The sequence below is a fragment of the Varanus komodoensis genome, unplaced genomic scaffold (assembly GCF_004798865.1).
Source record: "Varanus komodoensis strain SLA01 unplaced genomic scaffold, ASM479886v1 scaffold19, whole genome shotgun sequence".
In the NCBI taxonomy this organism is placed as follows: Eukaryota; Metazoa; Chordata; class Lepidosauria; order Squamata; family Varanidae; genus Varanus; species Varanus komodoensis.
This window is the reverse complement of record NW_025335550.1, coordinates 12,064,850-12,080,575: the sequence shown is the minus strand read 5'-3', so window position 1 is coordinate 12,080,575 and position 15,726 is coordinate 12,064,850. Positions and strand designations below refer to the sequence as shown.

At 60.5% G+C, this 15,726-nt stretch overlaps 1 protein-coding gene across 3 annotated transcripts; it reads right to left on the bottom strand.

Moving 5' to 3' along the window:
* Positions 1 to 9,403: 9,403 nt before the first annotated feature.
* Positions 9,404 to 15,341, bottom strand: DEF8 (differentially expressed in FDCP 8 homolog). Of its 3 annotated transcripts, XM_044427833.1 has the most exons (11): positions 15,102 to 15,332; positions 14,380 to 14,477; positions 13,451 to 13,600; positions 12,895 to 13,036; positions 12,633 to 12,797; positions 12,329 to 12,456; positions 11,955 to 12,068; positions 11,518 to 11,598; positions 11,130 to 11,270; positions 10,532 to 10,641; positions 9,404 to 10,296 (listed from the first exon to the last, which is right to left on the bottom strand). In XM_044427833.1, the coding sequence occupies exons 1-11, from the start codon at positions 15,223 to 15,225 to the stop codon at positions 10,194 to 10,196; spliced, it is 1,356 nt and encodes a 451-aa protein (XP_044283768.1). In that variant the 5' UTR covers positions 15,226 to 15,332; the 3' UTR covers positions 9,404 to 10,193. The 3 variants fall into 3 exon arrangements, with proteins under 3 accessions (XP_044283768.1, XP_044283770.1, XP_044283771.1); XM_044427835.1 differs by lacking the exon at positions 11,518 to 11,598 and having other exon boundaries at positions 15,102 to 15,341; XM_044427836.1 differs by lacking the exon at positions 14,380 to 14,477 and having other exon boundaries at positions 15,102 to 15,165.
* Between the last annotated feature and the right edge of the window lie 385 nt (positions 15,342 to 15,726).

The following is a 15,726-nucleotide window of genomic DNA, read 5'->3' as shown; positions in this document are numbered from 1 at the left end:
CGAGGACCCGACGGAAGGCAAACCGAGGTGCCAACACTCACTCTTGCACTAACCACAAATTCCAGGCAATTTGTGACCTTAAGAGACACCCACTCATTCCTCCCCCTCCCCACCACCCGTCGAGAACGTTTGCAAATTCTGCGGGGAACGCAAACAGATCTTTCTTTAGGCCTGCCCATGAGTTAAATTTGCCAACCAGGAACCTCTTTCTCGTGGTATGTTTCACAACCGGGAGCAGACAGAGACATTCCCGTTTTCCTTAGACGCTCCGGAACCTGCTCCCGCTCCCGCCAGAACAAAGCCAGTGGCGAGAGACGCGGAAGGAGGGGACTGCCAGCCGCACCTGGGCGGGCAGGGGTGCGCAGAAGAGCCGCGTGAGCACCGAGAGGCTGCCCTCTTCAGCCACGTGCCTTGAAATGCTGCGGTGCTCCAGGGAAGCCCTCACCAGGGCCGGCGCCCTGTCATACCAAAGGAACCGCGGGGAAGTTAGCGCCATTCCCGTGGCACTTCCAAGATCCACAGCAAAGCATGGCTTCCGGGGACCAGGAGGCCTTGCTGGGTGAGGGTGGCTCCGGCCCTCGCTCCCTCGAAGCACATTCTTTTCCCAGTGGCCTTATCTCCTGCCAGCTGTCCTGGGAGTCTGGCCTGGGCAAGCCGCATCGACAGGGCCGGTGCTCCGCATGGCTCCGTGATACCCCGCCGGGGCGGCTGCAGCTCGCGTGGCAGCACTGGTCGCCCAGGAAGGCCAGCACGGTGGAGGACTTGGGCACGTGGTGCGGCTGGGGACAGCAGTGGGACCAGTGGTCCCAAGCGCTGCGGCTGCTCACCCGGGCTGCTGCTTGGGGGGGAGGGGGGAGAAGTGGCTGTAGGAGAGGCCCGTGCCAAGCAAGGCAATAAAGTGGGCAGCCAGGCCCACCCTGAAGTGCTTCCAGATCACCCCCCGAGAAAAGGGTGGACCTTCCTCCGGGGGGAGAGCTTCCCTAGACTGCTCCCAGGATCAGGACTTGTGCATCGGGCCGGAGGCGGCGGCTGTGCCTGGGCTTTTGCTAGTGCTCCTCTAGAAGCACGGCAGAGCGGCTGCAACACGGAAGGGGGGCTGCTGGAACTTGCGCGGGAGCCGGGGCCAGTTTCGGGGCCTCTTCCCCCAGTGAGTCAGCTTTTCCGCCACGGGCCTCTTCACACGCAAGCCTTGCTGGCTTGATGGGCAGTGAGCTGGTGGGGCAGGAGGCAAGGCACCCCGGTGCCGCTCCTTGGCTGGGCCGCAGGGAGGAGAAGCTGCTCTGGAGACTTGTGCCAGCAGGCCCCCGGTAGGCAGGATGCAGCCCCGCGGCGGGTGCCCAGCAGGGCCGGCCCCTGGCGCCGGCCCTCCCAAGACTTTCCCATCCTTCCCGCCCACTGAGGTACCCTTTTCAATTTCTGATCCTTCGTGAGCTCTGGATGCTTCGGAGGTACACCGCAGCCTTCCTCTCTGCGCGCCTCACAACTAGTTTTGGCCTCCCCTGGTCGCAAAGATGAAAGTGCCCGGGATGTGCCTGCTCGAGCTGAGCAAGATATTCCCAGTGCCCCCTCCCTCGGCAGGCCTTCCCGCTCAGCACCCCTGCCAGCAGGTCCCGTATCCTGCGAAGCAGCCGGGCCACGTGCAGGAGGCAGGCAGGCAGGCAGGCAGGCCGGCCATCCTCCTCGCCACTTCCTCGCCCTCGCGCTCGCTCGGCCACGGCCCAACTAGACCCGTGCTGGGAGCCGCTCCCCCCTCCCATTCCCATCCAGATGGGGCAGGACCGGCAGGCTTCCCTTCCTCCGTCTCCACGGTTTATATGACCTTGCCCAGGACCCACACAGAAGGCTTCACCCTGCCTGGCACGAAGAGCAGCCGGGAAGGAGGGGTGGGCTTGGCTTGGCTTGGCTTGGCTTGGCTTGGCTTGGCTTAGCTTGTGGCAGTCAAGGTTCTCAACTGCAAACGGTCCTGGGGTTGGAGGTCGCTCAGCGGCATCTCGGGGGGCGGGGGCACGCTAAGGGGCTCCGGGGCCTGCCGCTCCCTCCTCTGGAATGCCAGTGGCGCAGCTGCCAGCTCCTCTCCCGCCCTTGCGGATCACTGTCGGGCGCCACCTTCGCAGACAGGCCGGTCACGGAGCCGCTCCGAGTGTCAGGCTGAACTGATAAGCATCTGCTGATGGCAGCACAACCCCGGCGAGTGGCCAGCTGAAGTGGAAACGCTGGCGGGGCAGGAGGCCCCGCTGACACATGAGCCACGGGACGGGACGGGCGAGGGCAGCTGCCTCCCGGCTAATCCTTTGCTTCCCCCGCCAAATTCAGCAGCTCGCCTGGATGCTGCCGGCTGACGTGTGCTTTTCTAGTTCAGAGACCCGGCTTTTCTCGCGGAGGTCCCAGCAGCCAGACCTGGACTCTGCAGCTCCTCTGCCAGCTCACACCAAGGGGAGAATCCTTGCGGAAAAGGTGAAGGGGAGGGCGGGCAAAACAGGCCCCTTCCTTCCTGCTGAAGCAACAACGCCCACGGTGGCCAGCGTCCAAACAGGCTGTGCCGGGGACTCGGGCTCAGCACCATTCTTAAGGCGCTGGGCATGGCCAGGGTGACCTTCCCCTGCACACGGCTCCTGCCTCGTTCCTCCTCGCTGTGGCGCTCCAGACTGCAGAGACCGGAGGCGGGGAAGCGCTCCGAGAGGTGGCTTCTGGCTGCCAGGCTGCGGGTGCTGGAAGAGGCCCCTCCGGCTGCTCATGCTCAGCAGATCGCACATCTTCAGGCCCACGGTGCGCACGGGTTGGAGAACCGGACACCTGCGAGCAGGACCCTCACCCCCAGGACTGACATCCAACCGTTGCTGAAGGCTCCCGGCCATCCTTTTGTTCCGCGCCACTGACTAGATTGCTGAGAACAGTGGTGGGAGTGATTCACTGCCCCCCACAGCCAGCCGCCCCCCCCCAGGGCCGGCTGAATTGCAAGTCCGGTTCGTGGGACCAGCCCCTGCCTAGAGGGGCTCCCCAGCCTGGTGTCCTCCTGAACCACGGGCCGAGCCATGCTGCCCGTTATGCTCCAGCACATCCAGCGTCCGCTTGGGGAAAGCCGTTAGTGACTGTGAACGGATGCGCTGCCCCGGCCCACACACGGCGCTGGGGCCCGGGCGGCTCCCACCGCGCACCCCGACAGCACTGGCGTGGGCACAGAAGACCAGCGCAGGTGAACTGGCGGAGGTCCCCTCGGACTCACGGCTGGCTTCTGCGGGGGGTGAGCGCCTGGCACCAGGATGGCGCAAAGCACAGGCCAAGCGATTCTTGCCAGAACGGGAACGCTCTGACCGAGGAAGCAGCCAGAAGCGCTTCAAGGGGCGGGGGCCTCGCCGGCAGTGCGCAGGGCCTCTCCCCGCAGCCGCCCCGCTTGCTGGCGCAGACACCAGAGAAGCGCCCACTTCAGAGCTTGGTGCTGCTTCATCAGGTGGGTGCCCACAGCCTTTCTTCTCGCTCAAAGGTGTGCGTCCTGCAGATAACCGTGCGGTGAGGCCGTGCAGCCAGCTTTGACTGACAGCTGCTCGCTCCTGGGTCAGACTGGCTCCGTCTCCCCAGCGGTGGTCGCTCAGAAGAGGGGTGAGCCCAGCCCGTCCCGTCCCGTCCCGTCCCGTCCCAAGAATCTGTGGCCAAGCTGTAAAAGCAAGAAGACTGCGACTGTTTGCTTGGTTCTTATGAAGCCAAACAAGAACCCCACATGCCCGGGAAAACTTTTCTTGATCAAATAAATACATCGGCATTCCTTAATCCAACAGATTCCTTCCCCGGTCCTTGCATGGAAGGAAAAGCTGCCCAGAGCATCACACAGCACGAGGGAGTGCCCACACCAGGCCTGCTCTGTGTAACTCCAGCTCCACACCAGGCCGGTTGTTGAAAATGCTGAGGTTCGACCCGCAGCCAGGTCTGATCTTTATCATAACCCTCGCCCAGCCCGCAAATCTCTTTAGTAGCTCTTTCCAGCCTTCATATATTTGTTTTATCTTAGGTATAAATAGATTAATGCAACCGAGATGGCACAAACTTCTCTGGAATCTAGAACACTGCAAGATTATTCTCAGCTGCTGCTTTGCCCCAATTTTACCCCACATTTTTGGTGCTGAAAATACAATTCCGCATCATCTTTGCAGGGGAGTGCTTTCCGCAGCCTCTACGTTGCAATCCACCCCATGGCAAAAGAGTATCTCCCCCTCGTGCAGATGTGCTCTCGCTAGGGAGGGGTTGGTTTCCAGGCCGGTGCTTCGCTTTTATACCAGTTAGATTTGCACCTTTGCTTTTCACAGGCTAAATTTGCAGCAAGGGAGCTAAATCAACGGGGGAACCTTTGTAGGGCACCCACAAGGAAAAAAATCCTCGATGACCTAATTTTGCCAGTGCTGGGCTTTGAGGAGGAGGAGGATCCCAACTAATCTGCCCCCCTGGACAAAGCAAGCAGGCCAGTGCCATGCCCGCCCCACAGAGAGTCTGCCTCCCCACCGCCCTCAGCTGCAGGCCCTCTCCTTCTCTTTCCCAGTGTGGCCCCCACCCGCTTCCTTTGCAGGCGGCAGCCGGGGGCACGTGGGCTACGCACCCCAGCTCCTCCTCCGCCTCGCCACTGCCAGCATTTGGCCCAGAGTGGGGGGCAGGGGAGCAGCCCCCACACTGCCGGTGTCGAGCTAGACATACCTCTGCAGCGACTGCTGCTGAATCGTGGACTCACACATGCAAGAGGTGTGGAGTCCAACAGACCCCTGTTCTGCTGATGGGTGCAAAGCGCCGCTCCCACACCACCAGATGCTCTTGCAAAGGGCTATTTTTTTCTCCCAAATGACCTGCAGGGCATGAGCACCTCCTTCCTCCATCTCGGCTCCCCCTCCCCGAGAGCAGCCCGCCCCTGCTGTGACTTCAGGGACTGAGTGCACCTGCAGGAAGTCTTTGCTGCCACTTCCAGTCATTCCACCTGAAGGCAGAAAAGGGGGTGGCGCCGAAGAAAGAAAGGCAGAGCAAGCGCCTTCTCGGCACCATTTCCCCAGGACGGCCGGTGTTCGTCTTTCAGTGAGGCAGCAAAGAATCCTGTGGCACCTTGCAGAGCGACACGTCCACTGTGGCAGGTCGTGTAGCTCTTGGCTGTGCACTCTTCTGACGATCCACCCGAGGGCAAGCAAAGATGGCAGGACACCAAGCCAGTCTCAGCCCCGTCCACCCCTCCTGCTTCCGCTTCCTTCCGGCACACCGAGCCCAGGGGAGGGGCAGGCACGGGCTCGCAACTGTTTGCCTCGCCAGCCCCTGGCCACGCAGCCCTGCCAAACGGCTTTCAGCCCATCTCTGCCTGGGTCTCGCCGGAAGTGCAAGAACCCCGGGACAATCCAGCACCCGTGACTACTGGGGACCGGAAGAGCCCTCCTGGGCCAAGCAGCGCACGAGCAAACGGGGCATGATCGTTGCTTTCTGGGGCAAGTTCCATCTCTGCTGCAGCCCCCAATCCTGTCAGTTCCACAAAGCTAAGGGAAAACCTTCTGCAGCCTGAATTTTCCTCCTCTCCTGCCTCCTCGGCCATGGCTGCTTCCTGCATTTTTCACGTGATCAAGAGCTTTGGAAGAAAGGGGCTTTGGGGAAGAGAAAAATATTAAAACGGCATATGTCACCTGCTGTTTGAGTCGCAGGCTCACAGCTGCTGGGGGCGAGGAGGAGTGGCAGAATGAGAACAGGAGAGAGATGAGATGTATGACAACATCCCTGGGGGGCGGGGGAGAAGCACTTGGGAGAGGATTATTTGGATGACTGGAGCACTGCTTCTTGCTTGCTGGCTCTTCTCATCCTTTTCAACGCCTCTAGAAAGAACCCTTCTTCCTGTCCACAGCTTGGGCAGCTGCATTTTCTTCCTGGGTGTTCCAGGAAGCCCCCTTGCCTGCCGGGAGGACCAGCAGCCCTCCTCTTCCTTGCCATGTAAAAGCAGCACTCAGTGCTGCAGAGGAAACCGTTGTCCTGTGCCCAGAACTTATGCTCAGCCTCTATGCAGGCTGGCAGGCGAATGCTGCTGCCTGCTAGTCTTTTAAGCGGAAAACCCAAAGATGGAAAGTCAGGCCTTCGACAGCAGGGGCATTCGATTCCTTTCGTAATTCAATAATACCAGAGACACTCTGGGGGCAACATTCCAGTAGGCAGTGGGACAAAGGCAAAAATGATCAAGTCCAAAATGCTAAAAGCCTCAGCATATTGCGGTTTAAAGCTCTTTCTGCCAGCAGCTCAGCCTTAGAAGAGACGTTTCAGCCTGTTAAAATGGGGATCAGTATGCCAAACTACCAGGTGATCAGCAGCTGGGGGAACTGGCGTGGTGGTGGTGGGGGATCTGGTGGACTCCACAGAGTGGATTTGGCCCATGGGCCTGAGTTCCAACAGCCCTGCTCTACCAGCAAGGCACATCTTCCTCCCAGCACACCTTGCAGCAAAACACCTCAAGCCCTTCTCTATGGGAGAGAGAGATTTTCTGGTGGCTTGGAGCACCACCGTTGATGGAAGGCCAAGCTGCAGCGTGGAGACCTTAAACAGCTGGAGGAAGCAAAGGGCGCCATTGGTTTCCTGAGTGAAGCAAGTCTCCCTCCCTTCCTATTTCCCTTGGATAAGGTTAGAAATACAGGAGCAAGTCAGCGGCTAAAGGGCCTCAGAGTACATACTAAGAAGGGTGTGCAGAAAACATGTCATTCGCCTGGAGGTCTACAATGAAGAGCTGAAAACAGGTTGGGAGTCAGTATGGTACCCCAGATAGTTATGCTAGATTCGGCTCTTAAAAGTGGACTACCCTGCCCCCATTTTTACATTTAAGAAACAGACCATCGTGGAGCACTAAAGACGTAAATTTAATTCTCTCCTCTGTGAGGACTTTCTGTGCTTGTGGGCAAGTCCCTTTTTCAGCCATCTCCAAATGGGAATAAGAAGAACCCACCTCTAACAGTTGCAACAGAATGTAAAGTACGTGGCTAATTAGAAATGCTTGGCCAAAAGCAGAGTTCCAGATGGGTTGGAAGACTCCTAGCATACCCCAGCCAATACATGTTTATACACTAGCACGTAAATAGCTTTTAAATTATGTACAACAGTGCATTTTAAAAGTTGTTGATGTTTGTAAACCACTCAGAGAATTTCAGCGCTTTGCAATACAGTAATGCAAGAAGTAGGAAAAAAATAAAGCAGGACAGGAGCATGGAGGAAACGCTTTGGAAACATAACCTGCTCTGAATCTCTAGACTAGGAATGGGCTACAGGCAGATTCCGAGACAAGACGAGCTTTAGAGGCAGTCTAATACGCATCCTGCGGGACTCGCCCTTTCATGGCTGCTTCTGGATGGGGCTTTCATCAAACCGTCGCCCTGCCTTGTCCACAGACACTGATGGGGTCTAGATGCCATTGCTGTCTCCCCCTCCAAACCCTCCCATGTTTCCCCGCGGGTTCTTCCCTCTTTTTTAACTCGGAAAAGTCGTTGCGGAGAAAATGCCAGAATGGCTGCAGCGTGCATTTGGACTAACAGCGCCGCGGGCCCTGCCTGGAAGCAGCCGGCGGGCCCACGGTGCTACCAGGGAGGGCAAATCGCACTCCTGCGGTACGTGGGCCAGTTCTGCAATTCCGCCCGAGATATGCGCGGGGCAGAAGGGGCTCTTTCCAGCACGGGGGAAATGCTCTGGGACATTTGCAAGCCCCCCCTGCAAGCCCCCCGTGCCAAGACCGGCGGGGCTGGCGGCCTCCCTCGGCACAGCCCGCACTGGCTCGGCCGCGCGTGCTCCGGCCCGCACGACGCTCCCGCGGTGCGGCCGGTGGCGGGGCATCGATGGGGGGGAGGGGGGTGCTTACGACGGCCTTGCAAGGTGGTCCCTCGACCGGCGCTCCGCCCCCGGCGCTCGTCCGCAAGCCCCGCCAATCCCCGGCGAAGGCGACTCGATGCACTCCAAGCTCTTGCTGATTGGCCAGATGCCCCTCGCGCCGCTCCCGGCTCGCCTCGACCCCGCCCACTAAGTACTATCATGGAGGGCGTTCGATGACGTCATCGCGGCCGCTATTCTGGTAGCTCTGTTTCTTCGATGGGGGAGCGAACGGGGCCCTGCCGCTGTATTTACGACAGTGCGGTAAACGAGGCCGACTCCGCCGTTGTCAGTGTCAGTTCCCGAAACCGGCAGCGGCCTCTCTGCAAAGTGGCACAAAAACCACAGACACCGCGTAGGAGCCATAATTACCTCACCGCGGGAGCGAACACTGCGCATGAGTTAATCTAGTCACATTCTGCGCAGGCGCAGCAGTCCGTTCTCCTCCCTCTCTGGATGGGGGCCAAAACATTGTGTCGCAGGAAAAGGGCTCGGCTAGACATCCCAGCCCTGCGACGTAGAGTTCCGGAATTAAGCTTGCGCGAGAAAGTTCCGGCCGGGCTTCCCGGGAGAGGGAAGCGGGGACTGGCGGGATCGGGGCTGCGTGGACTGCCTCCTCTTCCTCGGTGGATTCGACCGGTCCCCTTTCTGTGGCAGCGATCTGTCTCGTTCTGTGCGGCCCCTCCTCGGCTCTGCCCCAACTCTCCCGCCCCTCGGCCTCAGGATGGGCGCCTCGGGCTCTGCAGCTGCGAAAGAGAACGAAGTTCGTCCTGTGCACCTTCATCACGTCTCCCGAGCAACCAGTCCCAGCTACTGTAGCCTTTCCCGGGGGGGCGGGGGGTATCGTCATTGCAGCCCCTTAATCAGCCTGTAATTTTCCAAATCTGCCTTGGATCTGTTTAAGAAATGGGATGCTACACTGTCCTTTTTCCAGTCTTCTGGTACAGAGTTTGATCTCAGGGGGCACGTTACATTTTTTAATTACAAGATTAGCAATTTCATTCTTCTTTCAGTACGCTAAGAACAATACTATCTGGGCCTAATAATTTATTAGCATCTAGCTTTTCAATGAGGTTGAGAACTGCATTTTGAATCGGCTTAGCCCAAAGAAAATAAAGGAACTAAAGCCCTTTCCACATAATCCATCCATTACCCAAAATCCATACTTACAACATTGCTGCAGTCTGCGCCAATGTGGATGTCACATTTCCCAGCATTCAACCCAACCATGTTCAAGTTTAAGCTGAGAGCAATGACTAGATAAATACAATAAAACCTTCAGCTGCTACACAGACGTTTCGGTTACCTGGACGCTAGAGATCCCAGGTTCACTGGTTTCTTGAAGTTCTGCCATTAAATTACCTGCATCTAATTTATAGTTCCTAGGATACAAGACTGAAGAGAGCCAAACTCTAGCTCGAAGAAGCCTAGAGGAAAGGCCATGTAGAAGGATCCAAACCCACAGCGGCACACCAAATTTATGATTGTGAGCCGCCCCGAGGCTTCGGCGAATGGGGCGGCATAGAAGTCCTCTAAATAAATAAATAAACAAACATCAACACACAGCTTTATTTAAAGTGGTTTTAGTGCTCATGATAAATGACCGATTTGTGTGCCCTGCACTCTCCCTCACTTGGCTGAAGGGGCCACCCTGACTTCTGGATCTAGGCAGTCCTTGGATTTGTTGCCAACAGCCACCATGGCTGAGCCAGCAGGGAAAGGAGCACCTCTCTCCCCTTCTTTGAGACAGGTGCTCCATCTCTGCATCGAAGTCAGAGGTAATGGCTCCTTGACGTCAAATCTTCTTCATACCAACTGGTGGAGATCATCTTTGCTGAGCTAGCATTGTCCGAAGGAAGCCGCAGCAGTGCTTTCGGTGCCATGTGCCAGCACAGAGTGGCAGTGTTAATGCTCGACTGCTCAAGGGAGCTGGCAGCAATCCTTTTGCGCCAAGGCTGAGGCAACCCTCTCTCCAGGGTTGCTCAGCCTGCCAAGGCCTGCCAGGGATGGCCTCGGGGTCCAGAGCTTGTCCTCTTCCCACCCAAAAGCCAGAGTTTTGCAGGGACTGACATCTCTTTACTTCAGCCTCACAAGTCCGGGCAAGGGAGGGGCTGCCACGTTTGGCTGGCGAGGCACTGTCTTGCCTGCCTTTCCGGTGAGATAAGAGTTGAGGCCCGAGTTCAGCCCTTGCCTAGCTGCCCCGTTTTCAGCTTCGGAGAAAGTGTTCCAGCTGCGGCCTGTGAAAGGCCCCGCTTCTTGCCAGCCTCCCCTTGGGCAAGTGCAGGTGGACCCTGGCTTGCTGGGGCGTCGTGCTCCTGCCTCCCGCCGGCCTGGCAAAGGTGCCTCTACTCCTGCAGCTCCAGGCTGGGGTCCCTGAGTAGCGACTGCTTCCTCAGACTGAGCCGAACACACTTGGGGCACGTCATGGAGTTGTCATAATAGCAGTCCCTGGGGAAGAAGACACCGCGGCTTCAGGAGGCCCAGCTGCACGGGAGACCTCGATCGGCTCGCCTGCAGCCCATGCAAAGTGGCAGAGCAGGGCTGCCCCAGCCACGTCCCCACAAAGCCACCCGGTTGCCCGCAGCCAAATTCCTTCTGCCGGCAACCTCGATGAATCGGCTGCCCGCGTTGCGCACCCCTGGGCCGCAGCGAGCCCGGCGGAGTGCGCAAGTCCAGGCCTCACCTGTGGAAGACGGCTGAGCACTCCACGCACACGGAGGTGTGGCTGTCAAAGGGGAACAGCACATCTCCTTCCTTGCAGAGCTCACACACGAAGCCCTTTGCTTGGCACCGCTGCAGGGAGGAGAGAACCGACCAGGTGCGTCACGATCCATTCCCCACGCAGGCGGGGCTCCAGCCTCCGGGTGCCCCATGGTGGCAGCAGGGGCATGTGGCACCCCGCAAGGCTCAGGCACCTCTGTGGGCACCGCGCACGCAGAGGCCTGTCCCCGAGCAGGCCAGAGGCCTGCCCCCGGCGACCTTGGGGTTGAGGCAGCGTGCCCCAGAACGCCAGCGGCTGGGCTGTGGCAGCACAGGGGCCTCCCACGCCTCGGCTGGTGAGTCTCCCGGGGCGGCTGGAGGATCACTGTCCACAGATCGGGCCCGTGGACATCTGGCCCAGTCCAGCAGGGCTCCTCTGGGCATCCTGATCAGGGCAACCACTGAGAAAATGGGGAGGGGGCGCTCCTGGCAGGGTCCCCCGGCAGCCGGCCTCTGCCCTGGGCCTGCGTCAACAGCGACACCCACCCCCTACCAGGCAGCTCCTCTCCTGCTCTCCTAACCTCACAGTCCAGCTTGATATGCTTGGCAAAGAGGGTGTGGATCTCCGTCAGGGAACAGCCGAGGCGGCCCGCGTGGACGTCGATCAGGTCTTGCAGCGCGTACATTTCGTCGTTTTCTACAAAGTGCTGTCGATCCTGCAGCTGAGAAGAAAGCACAACTGCTCACTGCCCTGCACTGGGGTAAAATGGTGCGGGAGAGAAGGAGGCAACTTTGGGAGAGGCGAGAGAAGGCCGAGCAGAGGAGTCGGAGCATCCCGCAGCACCAGGAACCGGCTGTCCTCGGGCCACCTTGTTCCACCAGGATGGGCGCTGTGCAAGGGGGCCCAGCAGTGGACATCCCACCGTCCCGGGAGGGCTTCCCTGGGCTGGCAGGCCACCCTGTCCCGACCTGGAGCAGCAGCCGGGCCTCCATGGCCTCCTTGCAGGTGATGAAGTATGGCTTCATGAGGAGGATGTCCTGGCGCAGCTTCTGCAGGGGAAGAGGCGGAGAGCAGACGGGGCAGAGTTGGCTGGAAAGCTTATTTGTCTGGGGTATTTTTCTCCTGCTTCCCAGTCAAAAAGCCTCGCAGGACAACTTGCTTGCCACGGGCTTATGACTGAAGACATGCCACAAGGAAAAACGAGTGGGGAGCGAAGAAGAACTGACCGTTTCCAGTCAAGAAGGGAGGAGGCCCAGCTGCTTTCTGGGGCTCCAGAACCTCTTTGCAGGACAGACATCACATTGGCCACCCCATTCCACCCTCTGCTCCCTCGAGGGCTTCCAGGCCAGGCGGGCCCTCCCCTCCCCCCCATCCCACAGACACACACACAAAGAAAAGCACTCACTCGGATCTCCACCAGCTCCTCAACGTAATTGAAGAGGAGCGGGTTGATCTCACGCAGCTTGAGGACCGGCCGCGACACCATCAGCGCAAGGTAGCGCATGCTGCACCGGGACACCTGGAAACGGCACCCTCGGTCAGGGGGCACAGCGGTGACCTTGCCCAAGCGGGAGCTCGCGCCCCATCTCAGCCGGCCCTCCCTGCTGGAGCCCAGCCGTTTGGGGAAGGCCGCCGCCACCACTCAGGCCAGAGGGCCCTGCAGCGCGGGGCTCAGCCGGGACGTCTGGCGTGCCGAGTGCGCGTTGGGGGGCGCTCGCACAGGACCACGCGGGAAGACGCCCCGAGGCTCCTCCCCAGCCGCAGGGACCTCGCCCATACCTTGCGCGGCTCGAAGTCCCAGTTGTGGATGACTCTGGCAGGGATGACCGCCTGGTCGTTCCAGTGGCAGCTGCTGCAGTAGTACAGGCCGGTGTAGTCGCACTGCCGGGCCTCACTGGGAACGCCTCCTGCAGCGGGGGGGCGCGGACGCAGCCTCGGGTGAGCGGCGGGGCGGCTAAGCCCCCCACCAGCTGGGCAGTTCCAGCACAGGGGCAAACACCCGCTCCCGAGCGGCTCTCGGGGGCCCCGCATGGCAGCACAGCAGGTGGCCGCCCGCAGCCCTGGCGCCCGCCCCCTCGCTTACGGAGAGAAATGGGCACGCGGCACTCGGCGCAGCGGTAGTCCTGGCTGTCCAGCCCCGTCTCTGGGCAGATGCTGAGCTCGTACTCGGCCTGGTGGCTGACCTTGGAGCGCACGCAGGGCCTGGTGATGAGGCCCAGGCACTTGCTGTGGCAGCGGTAGGCGCAGCCTGCACGGGCGAGAGGGCGCGTGAGCCCGCCGGCCCCTGGAGCCGCCTGCCGGAGGCGTCCGGGCCCGGCGCCCACGGGAGGGGAGGGGCTGCCCACCTGTGCAGGTGTACCAGGTCTGGAGCAGCCCCCAGATGAGCGTGCTGCACTTGTCGCACGCCTGCTTCACGCTCTTGCTCTTCTCCTTGTAGAAGCGGTGCTCCAGGATCACCCGGATGTTGGGCTCGTCCTCGCTGGGGTCCTGCGGCATGGACAGGCAGACAGGGACGGGTGTTTGCGGGCTCCCCGCCTCACCGCGCCGGTGGCCGCACAGCTCGCACGCTGCTTCCCGACGCACAAGGCAACGCCCCAGCTCGAGCTGCCTGACACAGAGAGGGCTGCCCCGCTGGGTAGGTCGGACGGTGTAAGGCAGCGCTCCCCGACAACAGAGTTGGGGGGGGGGCCAGGAGGCCACCAGGTCTGGCCCCTCGCTCAGTGCGGGACCCCGAGCTGCACCCAGCGTGATGGGAGAGCAGCAGGTTGCACCGACAAGGTTGTGGCCTGGCGCCAAAGCGAGGGGGAAGCCGAGCCGGTCTGTCCCTGGCATCTTTCCGGCCACCGAGGCCCGGAAGTGTCCATCCCCACGCTGTGGCCGGCCCCCGCGGGGGCTCCGCACCTTCAGCTCCTGCAGTTTCAGGCGCAGGTGGATGAGGCGCACCACGGCGTCCTTCTGCTTCTCCGAGTTGTCGGGCAGCTCCAGGATCCTCTGCTTGCACTCCTCGATCGCCTGCTGCAGCTGGTCCACGTCGGACGCCAGGAACAAGCCCTGTGAGGGAGAGCCAGTGCCGAGAGCGGGTCAAGCTGCGGCCACCTCCCGACGGCGCTGCGCAGAGGCCCTGGGTCGCGGGTGCAGTGGGGGGGGGAGCGACCCTGCGGTTCTGGCCGGGGAGCTTGGGGCACGCCTGGATGGCCTGGGGAGTGAGTGCGTGGCCTGAGCACGTGGTAAAGTTTTTCTCCAAGGCCGGAGAAGGTTGGGGTAGCTTTACTGTGATAAAGGGAGACGAGGTGTGTCGGTAGCACTCAGCATCATGTGCCAATCTGTGTCCTTTCTTTTTGGAAGCATCCAGTTATTAAACAAGCTTGGAGAGAGCTGTTAGGATAACTCTCCATGCCTTCCTGATGGGTCCTGGAAGGCTGGCAGGATCTGACTTGGGAGTTAATTCCTCTGTATGAGGAGTAACTCGGAGGAAGTGACGCCCCTCCTCCTTCAGGGGCGTATCCAAAGGTCTGGCATGATTATGTCACATCCAAGGCTACCTATTATCCAAGGAGGAGCAGCGGGGGCCGGGGGAGCGGAGAAGGCGGGTTCTGCTTGCAGCACGCTGCAATAGGAGCTCTTTGGCCTCTCCCCCACTTCGCTGTGAACAGCTGTGATCTTTTAATCCCGTGGAGACGTCTAGGGATGTGCAATTGAAATAAAGTGGAATAAAACCTCACTGACCGCCCTTCAAAGCATTTGGCGCAAGCTGGGGCAGCGGGCTTCCTCCACCTGAGCCCCTGCAGTGGGGCAAGAGCAAGAAGCTCTGGCCGCAGCGCTCTTCTCACCACTGGGCGCGAGAAGTGGTCTTCCGCCATTCCCAGGTCCATCGTGCGCTCCGTGCACTGGAAGTCAGGCACCTCCGGGGACAGCCCAAACCTCAGGTCTACAAGGAGAGAGGGCAGAAAGAAATGGCAGCCGGGCGGGCGGGCAGCGAGAGCCTCGCTCTGCCATCGTGAATTTCATTTCATTTCAGAGCGAAGTTAACTCACAAGTTAAGCATCGGGGCAGCATTAGCTGTTGGGCAGTATAAAAATAGAAATAATAGTATTGGCATCAAAGAAGAAGATGCACAATCAACCGTGCTCACTAAGCAAAGAAAGGAGCGGCTTAGCATGCAACTGGCACGACGGCGGGAGAATTGGGGCGGTCTCTGGGAGCAAGCGGTCGGTGGGAGCGGTCTGGGGCCAGGCGAAGTTCTCCGACTCAGGCGGGCCCTTGGGCCCATGGCGGGCCGCCAGCAGAGGGCGACCCGGATAGAGGATCTGCGAGCGGAGAGGAGGCGCGCTCTCTTTCAAAGCCCCCCCCCACAGGGACGGGGCCCAGGCATGCTCATGGGAGAGATCCGGGAGGGGGTTACTAGATCGGGGTCAACACACCACTCTGCGCATGCTCAGAGGGTGATTCTGGGCGGTTCTGCTGCTTGGTCCATAAGGAATGCTTTGCAGGGGAACCGGTCTGTGGCTGCGGAGGGACCCCGCTCACGACAGCCTGCCAGCACACGGCTCACCTTTCTGTGGGAACACCCCTCCTGTCCCAGTAGTCTTCTGGTCATACTGGCTTGGCAGCGGGGCCTTGTCGAACGGGTTGAGGTGGCCCTGTCGGAAGCGGGCCAGCTTCTCGTCATATTCCATAGCAGGCCGACCTGCAGAGCCACACAAGCGGCAGGTGAGAACAGGCCAGAGGCGTGACAGGGCGAGCTGAGCCAAGCCGGGAGCCCCCGCCTTGGAGCCACCCCACGGTCTGCCTTCAGAGGCACAGCCCGGCCTCCCAGCAGCCGCTCGGGCCCCGGGAGGCAGAGAAGCCTGTCCCACAACCTGGAGGAGTCGCGCAGGCCTCCAGCCAGGCACCTCGGCAGCCTCTCTGCCCGGCGAGGTCATTGCCAGGGACTTCCCGAGAACGGACAGGAGTGCCAGCGGCGCCTGGACGCCTCGTGCTGGCCACTGGTCAGCTCCAGCCGGCCACGGCCGCGCACGCAGCGCAGAGCCGGGGGGCTGCGCTCCGGAGGCCACTCTTGAAAGCCTCCCTTGCAACCCGCCCTTCTCCTCTCGGGCCCTTGAGCACAGTGCGGGCATGAGCGACCTCTGCAGCCCACGGCGCCAGAGCCAGGGGAGGGCTCTGGAGGAGAGCCGGCC

Coding starts and splice junctions, on each gene's coding strand:
- DEF8 (XM_044427833.1), bottom strand. CDS start 15,225: ATGGAATATGACGAGAAGCTGGCCCGCTTCCGACAGGGCCACCTCAAC. Junction 12,798..12,894: donor GACCTGGTACACCTGCACAG/GTGGGCAGCCCC, acceptor TCGCCCGTGCAG/GCTGCGCCTACCGCTGCCAC. Junction 10,297..10,531: donor TGCTCAGCCGTCTTCCACAG/GTGAGGCCTGGA, acceptor CTTCTTCCCCAG/GGACTGCTATTATGACAACT.